The sequence below is a fragment of the Danio aesculapii genome, chromosome 9, assembly GCF_903798145.1.
Source record: "Danio aesculapii chromosome 9, fDanAes4.1, whole genome shotgun sequence".
NCBI lineage: Eukaryota > Metazoa > Chordata > Actinopteri > Cypriniformes > Danionidae > Danio > Danio aesculapii.
Genome location: NC_079443.1, coordinates 51,342,473 through 51,362,472, shown reverse-complemented (window position 1 = coordinate 51,362,472; position 20,000 = coordinate 51,342,473). Strand labels below are relative to the sequence as shown.

General features: G+C 38.4%; 1 protein-coding gene across 1 annotated transcript in view; it reads left to right on the top strand.

Annotated features, from left to right (window-relative positions):
• The window catches only part of tanc1b (tetratricopeptide repeat, ankyrin repeat and coiled-coil containing 1b), a 195,105-nt gene that overhangs the window by 165,368 nt on the left and 9,737 nt on the right, over positions 1–20,000 (top strand). The window contains exons 15-22 of the mRNA XM_056466085.1: positions 117–195; positions 8,636–8,769; positions 8,848–8,971; positions 13,493–13,668; positions 16,089–16,221; positions 17,574–17,603; positions 17,708–17,799; positions 19,923–20,000. The exon at positions 19,923–20,000 is cut by the window's right edge and continues 69 nt beyond it. Of these exons, the coding sequence (XP_056322060.1) occupies positions 117–195; positions 8,636–8,769; positions 8,848–8,971; positions 13,493–13,668; positions 16,089–16,221; positions 17,574–17,603; positions 17,708–17,799; positions 19,923–20,000 (846 nt within the window). The remainder of the gene's footprint in view (positions 1–116; positions 196–8,635; positions 8,770–8,847; positions 8,972–13,492; positions 13,669–16,088; positions 16,222–17,573; positions 17,604–17,707; positions 17,800–19,922) is intronic.

Below are 20,000 nucleotides of genomic sequence, written 5' to 3'. Positions count from 1 at the left end.
TTTAGCCAACGGCGTTTGTGGACTGTTTCTCTCTATCTCTCCTGTAGGATTTGTGTCTTTATCTGCTATTTTCTCCCAGTTTTTGTTTGATTGTTGTGATTTTTGTGTTTCGGCAGGTTCTGGAAGGATTATTGGCATTGAATGATGAGCTGTCGGTGCAGATTGATGCTCATGACACTCTGTGGGGAGAAACAGGTACACTCACTTTATCTTCTTCATGTTTTTCTCTCTGTGTCTTCTGTTGCTGTAGGAAGCTTGCAATGAATTGTGGGTGTCTGTAGATGTGTTGTCAGAAAAAGAAAACATGATCAGAAACAAGCATTTTCTTGTAATGTGTAAAAGGGCTGTGCAATCTTTTTATATATACAGCATTAGTTAATACTGATCATAACAGTACAGTAAATCCGCATGTTAGAGGGATTTTTAAAGAGAATGTAATTTAATCATTTTATAATAGATATAAATAATGTCATTACTTTTAAACAAAACCTTTAAACACAAAAAATCAACCACAATACAGTCCTAAATGAAAATAATAGTTCATAATCTTACTGTTTTATCTGAATCAGTAATAATACTGATTTATTTTATTATAATCACAAATGCAGCCTTGGTGAGCAGAATTGCATATGATGTTTATTTGATAATACATGCTGTTTTAGTTATACGTTTTTAAATACAGTTTTAGGTTATTGTATGTATTAATTACTTTATTAACAATGATTTTAATAACTTAATAGCTAGATCAAAAGTCTAAATGTTTGCCTATTCAGTTGTTTATTTTCTTAAATGTGGGTATTTATTTATGTTTAAGTATGTTTTATGTATTAAATATGTATTTTATTAAGACTTTTAAAATGGTATTTATACTGGGGTCTTATAAAATATCTATAATCATAAATACAGAAATCAGTGTTTTACTTATTCGATCTGTATAAAGAGGTTTTTTTTTCATTTTAAAGTGCATCTTTGAATCTTAAACAAAAAAAACACCTTTTTTAAGTTCAGCTCATCAATGCTCAATGTAAAAAACATTATTTCTAAAAAGAAAAAAAACTTTAAGAAATGCCCATTTTTTTGCAATTGCACTCTTTAAAATTAAAAAGATAAAAAAAAAACATCTGAACATTAAAAAAAAAAAAAATCTGTTTTTGTAAATAAACTTCATATATGCCGTACATATTTCACAGTGATCCCTTTTAGCACAAATTTTCATCCGTAATATTTGCAGAATTACATACTAAATTGGACCTCACGTTGTCTCAATAGTATTGTCACGCTGCCTTTGAAACATTCGTCTGTCATTAAAAAAAAATTTGATCCGGGTTTGATTGTTGATTTTGACAGATTTCGCATCTGAAAAAGCGATTTGAGAGGTACTTTGATAGTTCAGAGCCAAATACAGAGTGCCATCCTTTGAGCCACAGATAACTTTATGACCAACACAGTGCATGATAGAAGACAGAATGCGGCGGACAGTTGAGAACACCTATAAGCTGGATTCTGTGACTGGCACACCTCTCCCCTGCTGCTGTTTGGGGGGTGTGCGTGTGCGCGTGCATGTCCATACATTTGATGTACTGCCCATAGATATTATAATAGAAAGCTAGATTCAATTCAATTCATCTTTATTTCTCTAGCGCTTTTACAATGTAGATTGAGTCAAAGCAGCTTCAAGTTCCATTTAGCTCAGTTCAGTGTGGTTTAATATTCACTGCTGAAAGTTTAAACACTGAAGAGCAAATCCATCGATGTGCAGATCAACAAGTCCCAAACCAAGCAAGCCAGTGGCGAGGAACAAACTTCACCAGTTGACCAAAGTGAAGGAAAAAAACCCAGAGAGAAACCAGCCTCAGTTGGGTCATGACCATTTCTTCTCTGGCCAAACGTCTTGTGCAGAGCTGCAGTCTAGGCGCCGGAGAACGCTGGACGTCCAGTGTGGAGAAGCTGCAGGTGTAGGTCCGATATGTCAACATGGCTGCCATCTATTCTAAATGTTACTATTACTATTCCTCTTTCTTTTTCTACTTTAGAGAAGAGAACAAAGCATCGATGCTTGAATTGACTCCAAAGTGTTGTGTGTTTTTATAATGATTAATTAATATGCATCAGACTCAGTGTGCAAGGTTTGTGTACGCGACAAATATTTCAGATATGAATATGAAAAAAACGGATATGATAATTTGGACTTCAGTGTGTGAAGACCTTTAGATTTGCATTGGAAAGCAGGTGTGTCTGCTGTAGACTCCGAGTTTGAGCTGCAGTCATGAGTTTATTAATGTCCTGCGTGGACATTCATCTCATTTCATTACACATCTCTGCATCCGCTGTTTTGACCTTCAGTGACTGAAAGAGTGTGTGAGTGCTGTGAATTAATAGAAGACAGAGCCGAAACACATGTATCTAATCAGAAGTGATTTCTAGTGATTGTGCATTCAAAACAAACATGTGCATACTGTAGACAGGAGAACAGATTCAACAGGAGAAATGCACAGACCTTGAGCATTTCCATGCATCGTCTTTTATACTGCTTTTTTATTTGTATTTGTATTTATCCAGAGGTCTGCTTATAATGCTGCTTTGCAGAAAGCATAATGGATGACGATGTGTGACCTCTCTCTGACCTTAAATAAATGGCTTGTTGCCGCTTTGTATTTTAAGGTCGTATTCATGCATTCGGCCAATAGTTTTATCCAAAACAAATATGATGTGCAATATTTTACATGACGAGTAGATGTGAGAGGTGTTGTATTTAAAAATGCGTAATAGTCAGAAAGTTACAGATATTTAGTAGTTTATTTTAATAAATGAGAATTTTGTTCATTAATATTATTCAATGATTTAATGAGTCAAAATAGTATAATTAAAAGGCATTTAAACTATTTAATATAATATAAAATTGTATATTTTATGGAACTTTATGGGGAAAATCTTCAAAATACAAATGAAATTTCTTTATTTTTTTATCTTCATTTATTACTTTGCTTTTCCTATTTAGAGTTTATTTATATATCTTATGATAATAAATATCTCCATAAATTCCATATGCATTTTCTAGTGGTGGGCAAAGCGAGGCTTCGTGAAACACTGAAACAGTTGAAGCAAATGTGTCGAAACGTTTCGAAACCCCACTCTACAGTGACACCTAGTGGTCATTTTTTATGTATTGCACTGGAACAGTTTCAGCGAAGAACAGTTGAGCAGATTGAGGTATTAAACCCCACTTTGTAAGTTTGAATCTTCAAGTGATATAGTGGAGTGGTTAGGGTTCCTGACCTCCATGTGGGGATTGCTGGTTCGAATCCAGGCTGATACAGCTAATTTGAAATGCTTTAATATCAGTTTGAGATGCTTTGTTTGTGTATCGTTCTGTTTCAACATTGGTCTGACATCCGAATAAACACTTTGTGAATAAATAGGTCTTGTTTTGGTCATAAAACAGGGCTGTTGCTAGATCAGATACAGTTGTGGACAGAAGTTAACAAGAATTATTTATATTATTCATTAAATTTCCCATTTATTGTATTTTATTAACGTCTACCACAACCCTAAACCCAAGCATCACAGTACTGTAAAATATTAATTATTGTTTTTCAGTTACAAAAATGATGCTAAATTGATGGCGTATCTGCAGCTGTATCCTATCTAGACTACACCATAAACAGTAACATGATTAAAATACATAAAATCACGATTTTGGAGTATTTGTACAAGTCGGGATTCGAACCCAAAAGTCAGATGAAGACTGTAACAACATAAACACGCACAGTCCTCTAGGCCATACGTGACATAAGCTTATATTTAACCCTGTCAGTCAAATGCAGATTCTCCAAGTCTCGAACCGCTTCTGAACTGATCGATGCTTTGAATCGCTTTAGTCACGTGACCAGGTGTTTCGAAACACTTGCGCTTCGGGATCTCGACACTGTGTCGAAACGTCAGTTAAACGTCAGCCATCCCTAGCATTTTCCAGGCTTAAAAATTTAAAAAATGTATGAAATATTAAATACATATATTTCTAAAATATTTAATAAGCTCTATCTTGCTCTTTATTGGTGCGATCATATTTCTAAAAGTCCAGTAAGCATCAGTTAGTAAAAAAATAATGTAAATACGATGAAATATTCATTTTTTATCGCACACAAAATGAATATGAAGCCTTTTAACTCTTTCTGATTTTGATTGTGATGAAATAACATGCTCAAGTTTATCTGAAAAGCCTTATGCAAATAAACTTGATTATTATTATTATTTTTAATCAGCTCAATATAGAAAACAAATACATCTGCATCATCTGAGCTGCTGTTTTATTTGTAAGCAGAGCAGATGTTCATTTCTCCGGAGTGCTCTTGTAGTTTAATAATCTTCAGACCAGGATCAAACCTCTGTGGCTCTGATAAACAGCTCAGATGAAGGTCTTTCCATTATAATCTTGTTCTTGTGTTTCCCTCTTGAGCTCTCTGGATTCAGTGGGTACATTAGAAAAGACTTTGCCAAAAAAAACAACCTCCTGGGCTTTCTTGTTTAAATGTGTATTTCCCTGCGTAGACTTTTCTGTTTGCTGGTCTTTTGTGTTTGTGTTATTGTTCACTGAGTCCATGGTGGTGTCTATTGAGTCTATAATACACTAGAGTAGAGTGGATCAGTGCCACCTACTTTATTTCTGTTCATTTTTGCCTTAAGGATTTCGTTAAACAAAGAAGTTAAAAGACAAAGATGATGGAGAAATATAAAACTGTTCATTTAACATTGAGTTGTATCTATTAAATGCTATAATACTATATTCAAGTTCAGTGTTTCAGGTAGTTGCTAGGGCAGTGTTGCATGTTTGGATTGTTGCACACACACACACACACACCATTTTATTAAGTACACCTGTCCAACTGCTCATTAACGGTCATTAGAAAATTTCTAACCAGCCAATCACATGGCAGCAGCTCAACGCACTCAAGCTGTGGTCACACTAGAGTTTGCGCGTGCGAAATTCTGTCATGCGGCGCTGCAAAAAGGGACGGGATTAAACAAGATGATTAGACATTTAAAAAAGCAAGCGATTGGTCCATGTTTTAAATTTCTGTCCAGAGAGGTTCTGTTTTGATTCTCGATTGGTCTCATTCAGTCAAGTGATGTGATTTCGCAGGTCAGAGTTCACCAAGCTTGAACTTTGCAAAGCAGCGAAGTGCGAAACTTGTCACACAAGCTTGCGTTTCTGGTCTGACGCATTAGTGTATGTTTGAATAGAAGTCTATGGGGAGAAAAGTCCAGTGTGAATGCAGCTTCAGGCATGTAGACATGGTCAAGACGATCTGCTGCAGTTCAAATCGAGCATCAGAATGGGGAAGAAAGGTGATTTAAGACTCTGAATGTGGCATGGTTGTTGGTGCCAGACGGGCTGGTCTGAGTATTTCAGAAACTGCTGATCTACTGGGATTTTCACGCACAACCATCTCTAGGGTTTACAGAGAATGGTTTGAAAAAGAGAAATATCCAGTGAGTGGCAGTTCTGTGGGCGCAAATGCCTTGAGGTCAGAGGAGAATGGCCAGACTGGTTCCAGCTGATAGAAGGGCAACAGTAACTCAAATAAGCACTCGGTTCAACCGAGGTCTGCAGAAGAGCATCTCTGAACACACAACACGTCCAACCTTGAGGCAGATGGGCTACAGCAGCAGAAGACCACACCGGGTGCCACTCCTGTCAGCTAAGAACAGGAAACTGAGGAAGATTGGAAAAACATTGCCTGGTCTGATGAGTCTCCATTTCTGCTGCGACATTCGGATGGTCAGGAGGTCAGAATTTGGCGTCAGCATCACAAAAGCATGGATCCATCCTGCCTTGTATCAACAGTTCAGGCTGCTGGTGGTGGTGTTGTAATGGTGTGGAGGATATTTTCTTGACACACTTTGGGCCCATTAGTACCTATTGAGCATCATGTCAACACCACAGCTAACCTGAGTATTGTTGCTGACCATGTCCATCCCTTAATGACCACAGTGTACTCATCTTCTGATGGTTACTTCCAGCAGGATAACGCACCATGTCATAAAGCGTGAATCATCTCAGACTGGTATCTTGAACATGACAATGAGTTCACTCTACTCAAATGGCCTCCACAGTCACCATATCTCAATCCAATAGAGCACCTTTGGGATGTGGTGGAACGGGAGATTCGCATCATGGATGTGCAGCCGACAAATCTGCAGCAACTGCGTGATGCTATCATGTCAATATGGAGCAAAATCTCTGAGGAATATTTCCATTACATTGTTGATTCCATGGCACAAAGGATTAAAGCAGTTCTGAAGGCAAAAGGGGGTCCAACCTGGTACTAGTAAGGTGTACCTAATAAAGTGGCCGGTGAGTGTATTGTTGCTAGGCTGCTGCTTTGATGTTTCAGGTAGTTGCCAGGGTAGTGTTGGCATGTTTGTGTGGTTGCTAAGATATGGGTTGTTCCTGACAGTCCAACAGACGTTTAGAGTTGTGAAAGTTAGTCAGTTCTTTCATCTCTGAAGATCAAAGAGATGTTGATTCTCCATCAGTTGAGCTCTTTGATGTGCAGCAGACGTTTTGTGTGGGAAGCAGACGGAAGAATCCCTGTGTTTACTGTTGCACTGTGTGTGTTGGTCTCAGGTGGCATGTCCACTTGGTTTCAGTGAATGCTGCTGAAATGTTCTTATAATTATAATGAAATCTCAATGTGAAACGGCATTATGGTCCTGAAAACAGGCTAAATTCTCAAGCAAAATACCTTTTTCTTGTTTACTTGTGATTTTTGGATGCAGACGCAGCATGAATGAATTACTGAGCTGTGTGAGAGTTCAGTGGTGTTGGTGGGCATGAACAGACTCATACGGCTATGAAAATAGAGCAGTATTCAGTTGTTTTTCTTTCTCTCCGATTTGTTTCTCGAGCAGCAAACAAGTACTTGAATTCCCAGGTCTGCTGAAGCACACAGATTTTACCTTCAGCTTTGTAAGATCAATGTTAGACTTTAAATGAGCTAAAACACTATTTTTTTGTACTGAGGCTTAAAAAGGGAGACCTTTTCATTGACTCCATGGGTTGCTGATGAAAGGTTTATTTTAATATGAATGATGTTTTTGTACTGACAAAAAAGGATGACGTTTATACAGCATGTGCCTCAAGAGCCTCTTTTCTGTTTTATGACGCATGAAACACTTAAAGTCCTAGAAAAGAGCCATTCTGCCCTGTAAAATCAATCTTTCAGACAATCAAAGTAATTAATTCAAGCTTTAGTTTCACAGCCAGATTTATACAGTCTGTATTCTCAAATATACTTTCATTGAGATCCGATGTTTTCTGAACCGCTTTTTCCTCATTCCTCTTGTGTTCATTGTGTAATTTAGAGGAAAGAGCACAGGTAATCATTTACATATACATCTAAACATTACTCTCAGCAGTGTGGACTTTGTCTAGATGTTCACTATCAGTATATCACTGCAAATGTGCATACAAAAAAATAAATAAATCTGCTGTCTGCAGTTCACTGAATGTCCACTGGTGTCGCCAAAAACAATGCTTTCTTTTTTACACAGCTCCATTTAAAGGCAAAATATGTACGATTTTTTTATTACAATATTCAAAAACCACCTGAAAAGTTGACTCATGTTCTTACATTTTACCAAATGTTTGTAAGAATGTTCAAATCCAGAAAAATAAGTCATTTTAACTAGTGATGATTCCTGTGTAATTATCTACTGTGATTCCACACTCCATCTCTGCGTCATCAAAATATGCCTTTGTTTGTTGTGAATAGACAAAATTCCTAGGTCACGTGCCTAAAGCGATTCAAAGCGTCAGTCACTTCAGAATCCTTTAAAGACCTGGTGAATCTGCGTTTGACTGACATGGTCAGAAATAAAACTGTCTTATGTAGCCTAGTGGACTGTGCGTGTGCACAAAGTAACTGTGCTGCAAATGGCCTGAGTTTGAATTCCGACTTGTACAAATATTCTAAAATTATGACTTGATGTATTTTAATAAGTACTTTTTATGACCAAAACAAGACATATTTATTCACAAAGTGTCCCTTCAGATGTCAGACCAACAGATAACATGAACAGAGCATTCAAAAACATCTATAGCTGCATCACACTAGATTCGAACCCTGTATCTTTGCATGCTAGTCTAGAACTCGCACCGCTTTACTAAATCACTTTAATCCCATCGGGATTTAACACCTCAATTTGCGTAACTGTTTCTTTGCTGAAGCTGTTCAAGAGCAGTACATTAAAAAATGACCACTAGGTGTCGCTGTAGAGACGGGTTTCCAAACGTTTCAAAGCTTCGACTTCATCGTTTCATAAAGCCTCGCTCTGCACACCACTAGTAATCACAGTACTTCTTATGTCTTATTTACAAAAATGTAATTGCACTGCCAACTAAAGTAAGTTTAAGCTTTCTTTAACAGGTAAAACCTTTTGCTTAGTTTCTTTTTTGTATTTTAAATATTACTTGTTTTCAGATCTTGATTTTGATATGTAAATTGATTAAATGGTTGTAAACACCAATCAGAGAAGAGAAAGGATGTTGAGGGAGGGGCTATGATGAATGCATTGTTATTGTCTGTTTTGCTTTTATTCTGACTTTAATGCTAATCCTCTACTCTTTCTGCAGCTCTGACTGCAGCCGCAGGACGGGGGAAGATGGAGGTGTGCAGCTTCCTGTTGGAGCGGGAGGCGCAGGTTCAGCAGGTGAACAGGAGAGGAGCGTGTGCTCTGTTCTGCGCAGTCCGACAGGGTCACTGGCAGGTGAGTGTCCTGAACAACCACACCACACCTCCTCTTCCTCCAGCAGAAATGTTTAACGGAGGAACGTGTCTCTGACAGATTGCAGATCTGCTGCTGCAGCACGGAGCCGATGTGAACGTCAGTGATAAACAGGGCCGAACGCTGCTGATGGTGGCGGCGTGTGAAGGACATCTGAGTACAGCCGACTTCCTGCTGTCTAAAGGTGAGAGATGAGCACTAATGCATTGCAAAGATCAAATCTGTCTGTTTATACCATACAGACTGTATTAAAGCAGATTCAAGAGTGCATACTTAGATATTGCTTAAAAATAATAGCAGGTTTTCCATGCTGTCCTGGGAGAGAACCCTGAGCTTGGAGATAATTGAGCCCAGGGCTCCCGCCTGGTCAATGAGCATAAGGGTGTACGAGATCAGGTAGTTCTTGAGAGCTACCTCTGGTAAAGGAGGAAAGGGGGAGATAGGGTGGATGGGGGGATTCTACAAATAATGAAGATAAGGGAGTAATGCTAGACAGGCTATTTGTAGTGAGTTTGGATTATTCCGATTGGCTTACTTATGATCATTCATATCACATGCTCCTCTCGAAATTAGTTCTTCACTTAAAGTCTGTGTGAATTGAAAATGTACAATGCTTATTTTGCTAGCTCACACTGTGATTCATTAGGTGAACAATTCATCTGTGCGAGTTATTGTCCTGTAAACAAGTTTATTTTGGCTTTGTCTTCAGTCTGAGCATCCGCTTCTGTGTATGACTCCTCTTTAATTCTTAGCCACGCCCCTCATACCGTTAGTTTGCTATGAGAGATTGATGTGCTAAGAGAAAGCCCCGCCCCCTACTCAATATTCAGTTTCAATCGGAAGTACATTAACATACTTTCAAAGAATAAATAGAAAGCAGGAATGCAAGTTATTATTGTGGTCAGTGTTCAAATATATTTGTGGAAACTGTTATGCAAGTGTGTTTTGTTTTACAGATTTATTTATTTAAATAGACGTCTCCAAAGAACACCATCACTGCAAGAGTAAACCTAGTTTCCTAGATTTTGCTCTTGTTTTTCTGTAAAATATCCACAAACTCTTAAATCAAGACACATTTGGTTGAGAAGCAAGCTAGTTTAATATGTTGTGTGTGTAAAATTACATTGAAAGTAAGGTAAACTGGTAACACTTTACAATAAGGGTGCATTAGTTAACGTTAGTTAATGCATTAGTTAACATAAATTAACAATGAATAACGCATCTATTAATCATTACTTAACCTTTGTTAATGCTAACTTAACCTGTATTTATGTGTTAGCTAATGCATTAGTAAACATGATCTAACAGTAAACATCGACTTTGTTCAGCATTACTTAATCTTTGTTAATTTACACATATTCTAATGCATCTCTTTACATGAACAACTTAATGATTACTTACTCATACACTGATGTATTTGTTAATGGATTAGATAACTTGACCTAATAATGAACAACACATTTATTCAGTGATACTGAATTCTTGTTCATGAAAACTTACAATGTTAGTTAATGTGTTAACATGAACCAAAAATCAGGTTCAGAACTACAAACTTTGTTCATGTTAACTACTCATATACTAATGCAGGGGTAGGGAAGCTATGGCTCGGGAGCCACATGTGGCTCTTTATCCAAAAATAAGTGGCTCTCCAGTTGTTTCCCTTCAGTAAAAAATTAAAATTGTCATTAAAAATCAGTTTCCTATTGAAAATACAATTAAAATGACCTTTTCATCGTATATTTTTACAGCAAAATAAATAAGAATGAGAATAAAAAGTTGTTTCAACCAATGCGTGTGTGCGGCGCTGTGGATTAACTTGAATTGCGACCCCAATAAAGAGCATGCCACTTACAGTTCTTTGGTAACTTTTGCGCCATAAAATTCAAACAATGTCAGAATCAGAAAGAGCTTTATTGCCAGGTATGTTCACACATACGAGGATTTTGTTTTGGTGACAGAGCTTCTACAGTGCAACAGGAATACAGAGACAGGACAAAAAACAGATAATAAATATATTTTAAAAAAGTGTATGTACATGTTTATTACTATATACAACGTTATATGTGCAGCTGTTATGTGCAAATTGGCATGTAAAGTGTGTTGTTAAATAAGTGTATATGTGTATAAAAGTGTATAGCAAGTAGTGATGTTGGCTCCACAATTATTATCATCAAGTGTTCATGAGATGGATTGCCTGAGGGAAGAAACTGTTTCTGTGTCGGGCTGTTCTGGTGCGCAGTGCTCTGTAGCGTCGACCAGAAGGTAAAAGTTCAAAGAGGCAGTGTGCTGGGTGTGAGGGGTCCAGAGTGATTTTGGCAGCCCTTCTGCTCGCTCTGGATAAGTACAGTTCTTGGGGAGTAGGAAGGGTTGTCCCAGTGATTCGCTCAGCAGTCTGAACTATTCGACGTAGTCTTAGGAGATCGTATTTAGTAGCTGAGCTAAACCAGACAGTTATTGATGTGCAGATGACTGATTCAATGATGGAGGTGTAGAACTGTTTCAGCAGCTCCTTTGGGAGGTTAAACTTCCTCAGCTGACGAAGTACAGCCTCTGTTGAGCTTTTTTGACAATGGAGTCAATGTGATTGTCCCACTTCAGGTCCTGAGAGATGGTGGTGCCCAGGAACCTGAATGACTCCACTGCTGCCACAATGCTGTCCATGATGCTCAGTGGGGGGAGAGCAGGGGGGTTTCTCCTGAAGTCCACTATCATCTCCACTGTTTTGAGCGTGTTGAGCGTGTAATGTTTATGGGTGGTGAACAGAGAGGAATTCTATCAATTGTCCTTTATTAATACATGGACTTGCTCAACATGTTATGCTTCATATATATCCCTAATGTCTCTTTAAAAAATGCATTTGCCAAAAAAACCCCCAGAAATGGCTCTTTGCTGAAAAAAGGTTCCTGACCCCTGTACTAATGCATACTAATTGGTGGAGCTTATGATAAGTATATAGTTCCTGATCAACGTCAGGGATAAAGGAGGACTCTATTGGAGTGCAATACATCGAAACCTCAACTTCAACTGTGATTCATGTTTGTTAACTATATACTAACATGATTTATCATTAACTAAGCATTTGTTAATAGGGTTAGGAACTAGTAACAATGCTAATTCTTGACATCAACAATGTAGAAATACCATTTGTGTATTGAATTTGCAGATATCACCTGCAGAAATACAATTCCTAACAATTTAATTTAATCAACAATTAAATATCAAGAACTTAATTCTCTACTCAATTCACAGTTTGAAATGTAATCATTGATGTAAAAATAAATTTTTGATTTCAAGAATGCTGATTATAGATATCTAGACTTGAATTGTTGATTTCACGAATTCATATCCTGCACTGTAAAAAATATGACAGGAAGTCAAGACAACAAATATTTATGTTGATTTAAAGGTGCAGTAGGTGATCTGCTATCCGTTAGCATGATATCTTTGAAACACAGTCCATCCCCTGCAGTCCAAAGCCACGCCTTCAGATATCATGATTGTGCGCACCTTAAAGATGACCGCAGACAGCTCACTAGATCATGTCATTTGCCTTACAGTACTTTATTATACTACAATTCCCAACGAGAATCTGTATTATATCTAGCACGTTTCAGCTGTGTAGTTAACAAGCAAAACTTAACATAATGTGCAATATTTCATACATGCAAGGATCGATTGTCTCAATCTCTCACACTTTGTCCTAAGGTGACTACTGTATGTGGTTGTGTGCAGGAATTACACTCATTACTAAGCCATACTTACATGCTATTTCAGAGCGAATATTCAGAGTAGCGATAAACATTATAGAGAGAGCATCACAGACTGGCATTGTTCAGAAATGACCCAATGTGAATATAAAAGCACCTTTAGCTCAGTAAAGCAGGCTAGGTGGATTAGCGCTGTTTACTGATGTCTTGTTGTTAAACTAAATATAAATCGACATTATCGATGCTGTAAAAGATCCTTATGAAACTGAAAAGTCACATCAATCTTTCACCAGGAGATTTCAGTGGCTGAACAACACTTCTGTGCATATAACCCATTCATAACAACACAATCTACATCAGCTTTGAGTGACTAAAAGAGGTTTAACAGAACATGACCTGTCTAACAGAAATACTTCAGCCATGGTGTCGTCCTTCCTCCAGCGAGTAAAACTAACTCCAATATTGATTCAGAATTTTACAAAGTTTTGATTCAGCATTTGATTTTGCTGTGTCTCGTGTGCACATGAACGCGCAGCACGCATGCATACGCCAATGGCAGATCTGCGTGAACGTGTGCACAGATGTTCAAATCTACATTTGCTGACAGACAGTTTGGGCTACTTATCAGAATTATCGGCCTGACAATATTTTAATTGGATGAACATTTTTTTGGTCTTATGCCTCACTCAGAATATAAAAACACATATAAATAGATTTAGACCATTTACTTTAATCATTACTACTGGAATGTGCTGTTTCAACCAGCACAACAAACCATGTTTCTGAAGACGATCACCTACTGCACCTTTAAATTATTATAAAAGGTAAATCAGGTTCCAACTAAATTTATTACGTCATACAAAATGTATCTTAATATTTTTAGTCAGTTTGACTGATGTAAATTGAGATGAATTAAGTCAGCAAGAATGTATTGTTTTTACAGTGTGTGACTGAATAAATGTGAAAAGGGCTTGCCTTACATCCTCTGCTTTTCCCAGGAGCCTCAGTGGCGTCGGTGGACAAGGAAGGGCTGACGCCGCTCAGCTGGGCCTGTTTAAAGGGACACAAGAGCGTGGTGCAGTTTTTGGTGGAGAACGGGGCAGTTATTGACCACTCGGACAAGAATGGACGCTCCCCGCTGGATCTGGCAGCTTTCTACGGAGACGCAGACATTGTAAGTCTATCAAGAGCCTATCCAGTGCTGTATTGAAAGCCATACTTGAGTAAAGTATACCTTGCTGGAAAATGACTTTGGTGAAGTTAAAGTCACTGCTCAGAATATTACTTGAGTAAAAGTTTGAAAGTGTCTGCTTTTTATTATAATTAAGTATTCTTTTTTTTACTATTTAATGTATTTAGGTAATGAAAGTCAATGCTGTAAATAAAAGCTTAATCTGTTTTTCATCAACAGCCTAGTTAACAAAAAAACAAGCATGATTGTGTTCAGTTTTAATACATTCTTCTTTGAAATAAAAATTATTATGTAAAATAATAATAATAATGCTTTGAGCCTCTGCTGGGTCAGTTGGTATTTCTGTATGGAGTTTGCATGTTCTCCCAGTGTTGACGTGGGTTTCCTCCGGGTGCTCCAGTTTCCTCCACAGTCCAAACACATGTGCTACAGGTGAATTGGATAAACTAAATTGGCCGTAGTGTATGAGTGTGTGTGAATGTGAGAGTGTATGGGTGTTTCCTAATTCTGTGTTGCAGCTGGAAGGGTATCCGCTGTGTAAAACATATGCTGGAATAGTTGGCAGTTCATTCCACTGTGGAGACCTCTGAAATAAAGACTAAGCCGAAGGAAAATGAATGAATAATCATAATGCCTCACAGTGTTCTGGTGCTGTAGATTGATGCATTTGGATTGAGTTAATAAACTAGATGTGAAATTATAAGTTATTTGATAATGTTATAAACATAAAACATTAGATGTAATGGATATCAGATGTTTTGGTGCCATTTATCAACACAGGAAACATCGTTATTGCTAGTTAATGGATTTACTTGCATGGACAGACAATGAGCAAGTCATTTATTACTGTATTTATTCATGTTTGTTAGCATTAGTTAATGGTAATTAGGTTGTTCATTGTTATTTCCTGTTAACAAGTATGAATTTGGATGTTTAGTTTAGCTTTAGTTATTACTATAATTAATGAATGCTATACATGCATTGTGTATTGTTAATGTCCATAAATACATGAACTATCATTAAATATGTGTATAATAACATTTGAGCGTTGTTGATTGTGTTTTTTAACATCGCTGATTTGCTATTGTGGTCACGTGCTCAACAGAAAGGACTGTGATTGGCCGTGAAGGTCATCAGTTCACCGAACTCACTGCTGTTTACTGAGTGTAACCACAGGTACAGGGACACTGGAGCGTTTCAAAGTCACGTTGATCAGCTGGTTTTTCTATAAGCTGAGATATGAGTGATCCGCTGATGAATCCTGGCTTTAAAATGCTCCAGTGTCTCTGTATCTGTGGTTACACTTAGTAAACAGCGGTGAGTTCGGTGAACTGATGACCTTCACGGCCAATCACAGTCATTTTTGTTGAGCACATGAACACATTGGCAGATCAGCGCTGTTTAAGAACGAGCTCAACAGCGCTTAAATGTTAGAGGGAAATGGACGTTTTTAAATTCCAGTATCGACTGATATCAAATTCCAGTATCGTGACAACCCCAAGTGTGACCAATGTTTTGGTTGTATTGAGACAAGTTAATCAGTTGAGGGGAAAAATAATGATAATGTAAAAATGAGTGAGGCGATACATTTTGTTAATGTTGAGTCAAAGGAAAGTCTCTCTTGTGCTCACAAAGGCAGTATTTATTGAAGTATACAGTAAAGAATATGAAATAATATTACAGGTCAAGTACCTGTTTTCAGTTTGGGTATATTTTAAAAATATAATTTATTTCTGTAATCCAATGCTGAATTTTCAGCATCATTACTCCAATCCTCTGTGTCACATGACATTATTGTAATATGATGATTTGATGATCAAGAAATATTTGACCTGCTGTTTATTTAAGTGGAAACTGGTGTTTGTTTCTGGACAGTGTTTAATAATTAATTTTAGTCTCGATCTCTTTGTAACATTATTAAATAATCAATCTGTACTGTAACTTTTAAAGGGTGACATGGTGGCTTAATGGTTAGCACTGTGGCCTCACAGCAAGAAGGTCGCTGGTTCGAGTCCCGGCTGGGTCAGTTGGCATTTCTGTGTGGAGTTTGCATGTTCTCCACATGTTGGTGTGGGTTTTCTCCGGGTGCTCCGGTTTCCCCCACAGTCCAAACACATGCGCTATAGGGGAATTGAAGAAACTAAATTGGCCGTAGTGTATCAGTGTGTATGTTTTCCAGTACTGGGTTGCTGCTGGAAGATCATCCACTGTGTAAAACATATGCTGGAATAGTTGGCGGTTCCTTCCGCTGTCGTGACCCCTGATAAATAATGGACTAAGACGAAGAAAAATCAATGAATGAATGTAACTTTTGATCAGTTGAATGTTTCTGGCATCTTAAACCTTATTGGATGTTGTGTTGAAGTTGTGTGTGATTTGAAACGTGTGTGTGTGTGTTTGAGGTTCATTATCTGGTGGAGAAGGGTGCTGTGATTGAGCATGTGGATTACAGTGGGATGAGGCCGCTGGATCGAGCCATCGGCTGCAGAAACACCTCAGTAGTGCTGACTTTACTGAAGAAAGGAGCAAAACTAGGTGAGAAACACATGCTGGAGACACACATGCATTTATTTACTCACTCATTTAACATGGAAGGTCCCATTGAGATGCTATAGCTGTGTCTCATTTCTGAGGCTGCATCCTCCAAAGAATGCAGACTTCAAGGGTGACCGAGCCTACAGAGGACAGATCTCGTCACCTACAGTAGCTGCCGTGAATAAGCAGTAATACAGTTTGTAATGACCTTTTTTAAAGTGATTTTAAAGCTTATATTAAGCGATCTGAAGGCAAAACAAGGTATACACAAGCTGGAAATATATTTCCTTTGATCCATACATGTACACATATCAATGTAAACTGTCTGTAAAATCACTTCGTAGTGAAGAAATGAAGGACGCATTTTAAGGCTGCATTTGAAGGAGCCTTTAGTTTTTGGGGGGGGAAATGAGACGGTCTTCATCACACCGCGATGATGCAGCGTCCTCTGAATGCATCCCTCAGAAGATGCAGCCTCTGAAATGAGACCGCTTATATCTCAATAACACTTTAGTTTAAATAACAATTCACACCATTTACTACTGCTTATTACCTGTCAATTATTCAGATATTAACTCTTTATTAGCACTTAAAGTATGATGTTATTTTACATCCCTGATCCTACCCAATACCTAAACCCAACTACCACCTTACTAACTATTAATAAGCACCAAATTAGTAGTTTATTAAGCTTAGAGTCTTAGTTAATGACTTATTAATAGTGTGAAATGTTTCTTTAAGTGCTTTATTTTATTTTTAACCCTAGCCCTTAACAGTATGGTGAGCTGGCTTTACATTTGGTGTTATTTGTACTTGGATTTCTTTTGCTGTAAAGCACTTTATGGCTTCTTGTCTGTGAAAGGTGCTACATAAACACATTTTTACTCATAATAAGTGTTTTTTAGGCAACACTGGCATTTCTGTGTGGAGTTTGCATGTTCCCCTCGTGTTGGCGTGGGTTTCCTCCAGGTGCTCCTGGTTTTCCCCCACAGTCAAAACACATGGGCTATAGGGGAATTGAATAAACTAAATTGACCGTAGTGTGTATGGGTGTTTCCATGTACTGGGTTGCAGCTGGAAGGGCATCCGCTGTGTAAAACATATGCTGGATAGGTTGACGGTTCATTCCTCTGTGGTGACCCCTGATGAAAAAGGGAATAAGCTAAAGGAAAATGAAGGAATAAGTGGTTTTTACAGAATAAGGTCCATTACACCCATGGAGAGTCCTCATAAACCACCAATGCCAACGTGTGTGTGTCTCTGTATGTGTGTGTATATTTTCTCTTTGCATGGCTCTTGGTACTGTTTTTCACTCTTCTCTCTTTGAACTGCTTTCACTAAACCCTGGTCAGGCTACAGAACGTCTCCTTATGATCGAACAGGTACACTCTTTAGGTAACTTTAGTTCACGCCAATTCCATACCTGTGCTGAGTCGTGAGTGAGGAACGCTCTGGTGTAATGCTGTGTTTGTCTCCGTGTGTGTAGGAAACGCAGCCTGGGCAATGGCCACATCCAAACCGGACATCCTGATTATCCTCCTGCAGAAGCTGATGGAGGAGGGAAACCTGCTCTATAAGGTCAGCACTCAGAATCACAAAACAGATACTGACCAATCACAATGGACTTTTTCCACAAGTTTTTGGACGAGTTTACAGCTGTTGAATTAGTCATAGTTGGTAAATGTAGGCCCTGTTTACACTAATACGATTTCCTTTTAAAGCACATAAGTTTTGCTACGGTTACGCCTTTTGTCCACACACTACCCCATAGTTTGAGCGCCGAAAACGCTGCTGCTCCGTGTCAGTGTGGATAGGGGAAAACGGAGACATCTGAAAACAGAGGAGTGGCTGCAGACATTCGCCTCTCTGATTGGGGCTTTTCCTCAATATTAAGTAGCCTACACACACAGTTCAGTCCTGCATCCTCTCCTTGTAAATTCAGACTTCACAAGATTGATATGGAAAACAAACTCCCGAGGACACGTCGGGTAAATCTTCAAAGGGAACAGTGTAGGCTACTTTATAACCTCATTCACGTCAGCCTGGCTATGCTGTTTCACGATTTTAACAGTAAAATGTAAACATGATATAAGGAAATGCCTATTTTCATTTTGATATTACCTTAACAGAAACTAAAAATGATGAGGCATTGTGTAGCTACATATTTACATGAGCGTCATCTTCACTGTATGTATATTTATAACAAAACAGAGCCAATAGCATGAAAGGAGGCAGCTATTTTCTTCAAAAAATATGAAACACCCCCTCTCTTTCGCTGAACATCAGTTTTAATAATCAATAATGGCCATTATAAAAGTATAACGTACAGTAAGTTTATATAATAAAGGCAAACAATCAGTCAAATATGCAGAATCAGTGTACACGGTTACATAAATTAATATATTCACTTATCTTTGTGCTCAGCTAAAACACGTTACCTGAGAACAAGTAATAGATTCAAAAAACCAAAGTCGGGGAATATGTTGATAGATATAGGGCGTACTCACACTATGTACAGTTGCCTTGAACCGGGCTGAAGCACACATGTTCCCCCTCCCGCCTCCCCCGACAGCCCGCACTCACATTACATTCAGGCCTGGGCACGCTTACATCATCAATAATGCGCTGTTCAGTAAGCGCTTTCCCTTAACACAGTGGAGATTTCTTCAGTTATATTGTTTTAGTCATTTAATATGAAGCGACACGCGGTCAAATATTTTGCCGAACAGATCCGCGATATTTGACGCTCATAAACAATCATAAAGTCCTCGTGCTGCAGAAATTAGGAGGTTTGCTGAAGGTGTGCAGCTGTCGTGCAGTGAGGGGTTTGTGTCTGTAATAATCTACTACAGTTTGCGTTCATTTAACAGTAAGAATGATTAATAAACGCATATGAAACAGTCCTGTAAAGGTCACGTCTCGCTTTCAATTTCGGGCTTTGGCGCATTTTGCACTCACACACAAGTGTACTGCACCAAAGCCCAAGTGAACCGCACTTTGGCACACCTCTTCCATCCGGGCCAGGGCCAGCCAACTGAACTGTGCCTGAGCCCGATTCAGAGCACTCACACATCTTAAATGATCCGGGAAACGGGCCTAGGCACGGTTCGGATAGCATAGTGTGAGTAGGACCATAGACAACAAGATTAAATATTACGTTTAACAAATATAGTGAGATTAGATCCAGCGGTAGATTCTAGATGAACCATTCAACGTGCAGTTCTCACCTAGGGTTTCTGTGCTCAAAGCGCCCGCTGACTGCCTGGAGCTCAGACGCGCACACACGCTGCATGCGTGATGTGTGTTTTCAGTGGTGTAGTGTGGACGGAGGACTGTTCAGAAATGCTCTGTGAAACGCCAGTGTGGACGTGGATCGTTTTCACCGGGGTCATTTTTTTATAATCCTATTTGAAAGAAATAGTGTGAGACTAATAATGGCAACCAGAGGTGAGAACAGTCAAATTTACTGTCTTGCCGCCATAGACACTGCATTACAAACCGCTCACATAAGCAGTAATTAGTTTTTTGTAATTTGATGTGAAGATGATATTATACATACATGAATACATATGAATATACAGCAGTTTTTAAAAAGGATTGAAGATTAAGATGACCATTAAAGGCATTATAACAGAAAAGTGTGCATTACTGTGTCCAGTAGAGCAGTAATGACAGTGTTGTGTGTGTGTGTTTCTCCTCAGAGAGGGAAGATGAAGGAAGCAGCTCAGCGTTATCAATACGCTCTCAGGAAGTTTCCCAGAGAAGGATTCGGTGATGAA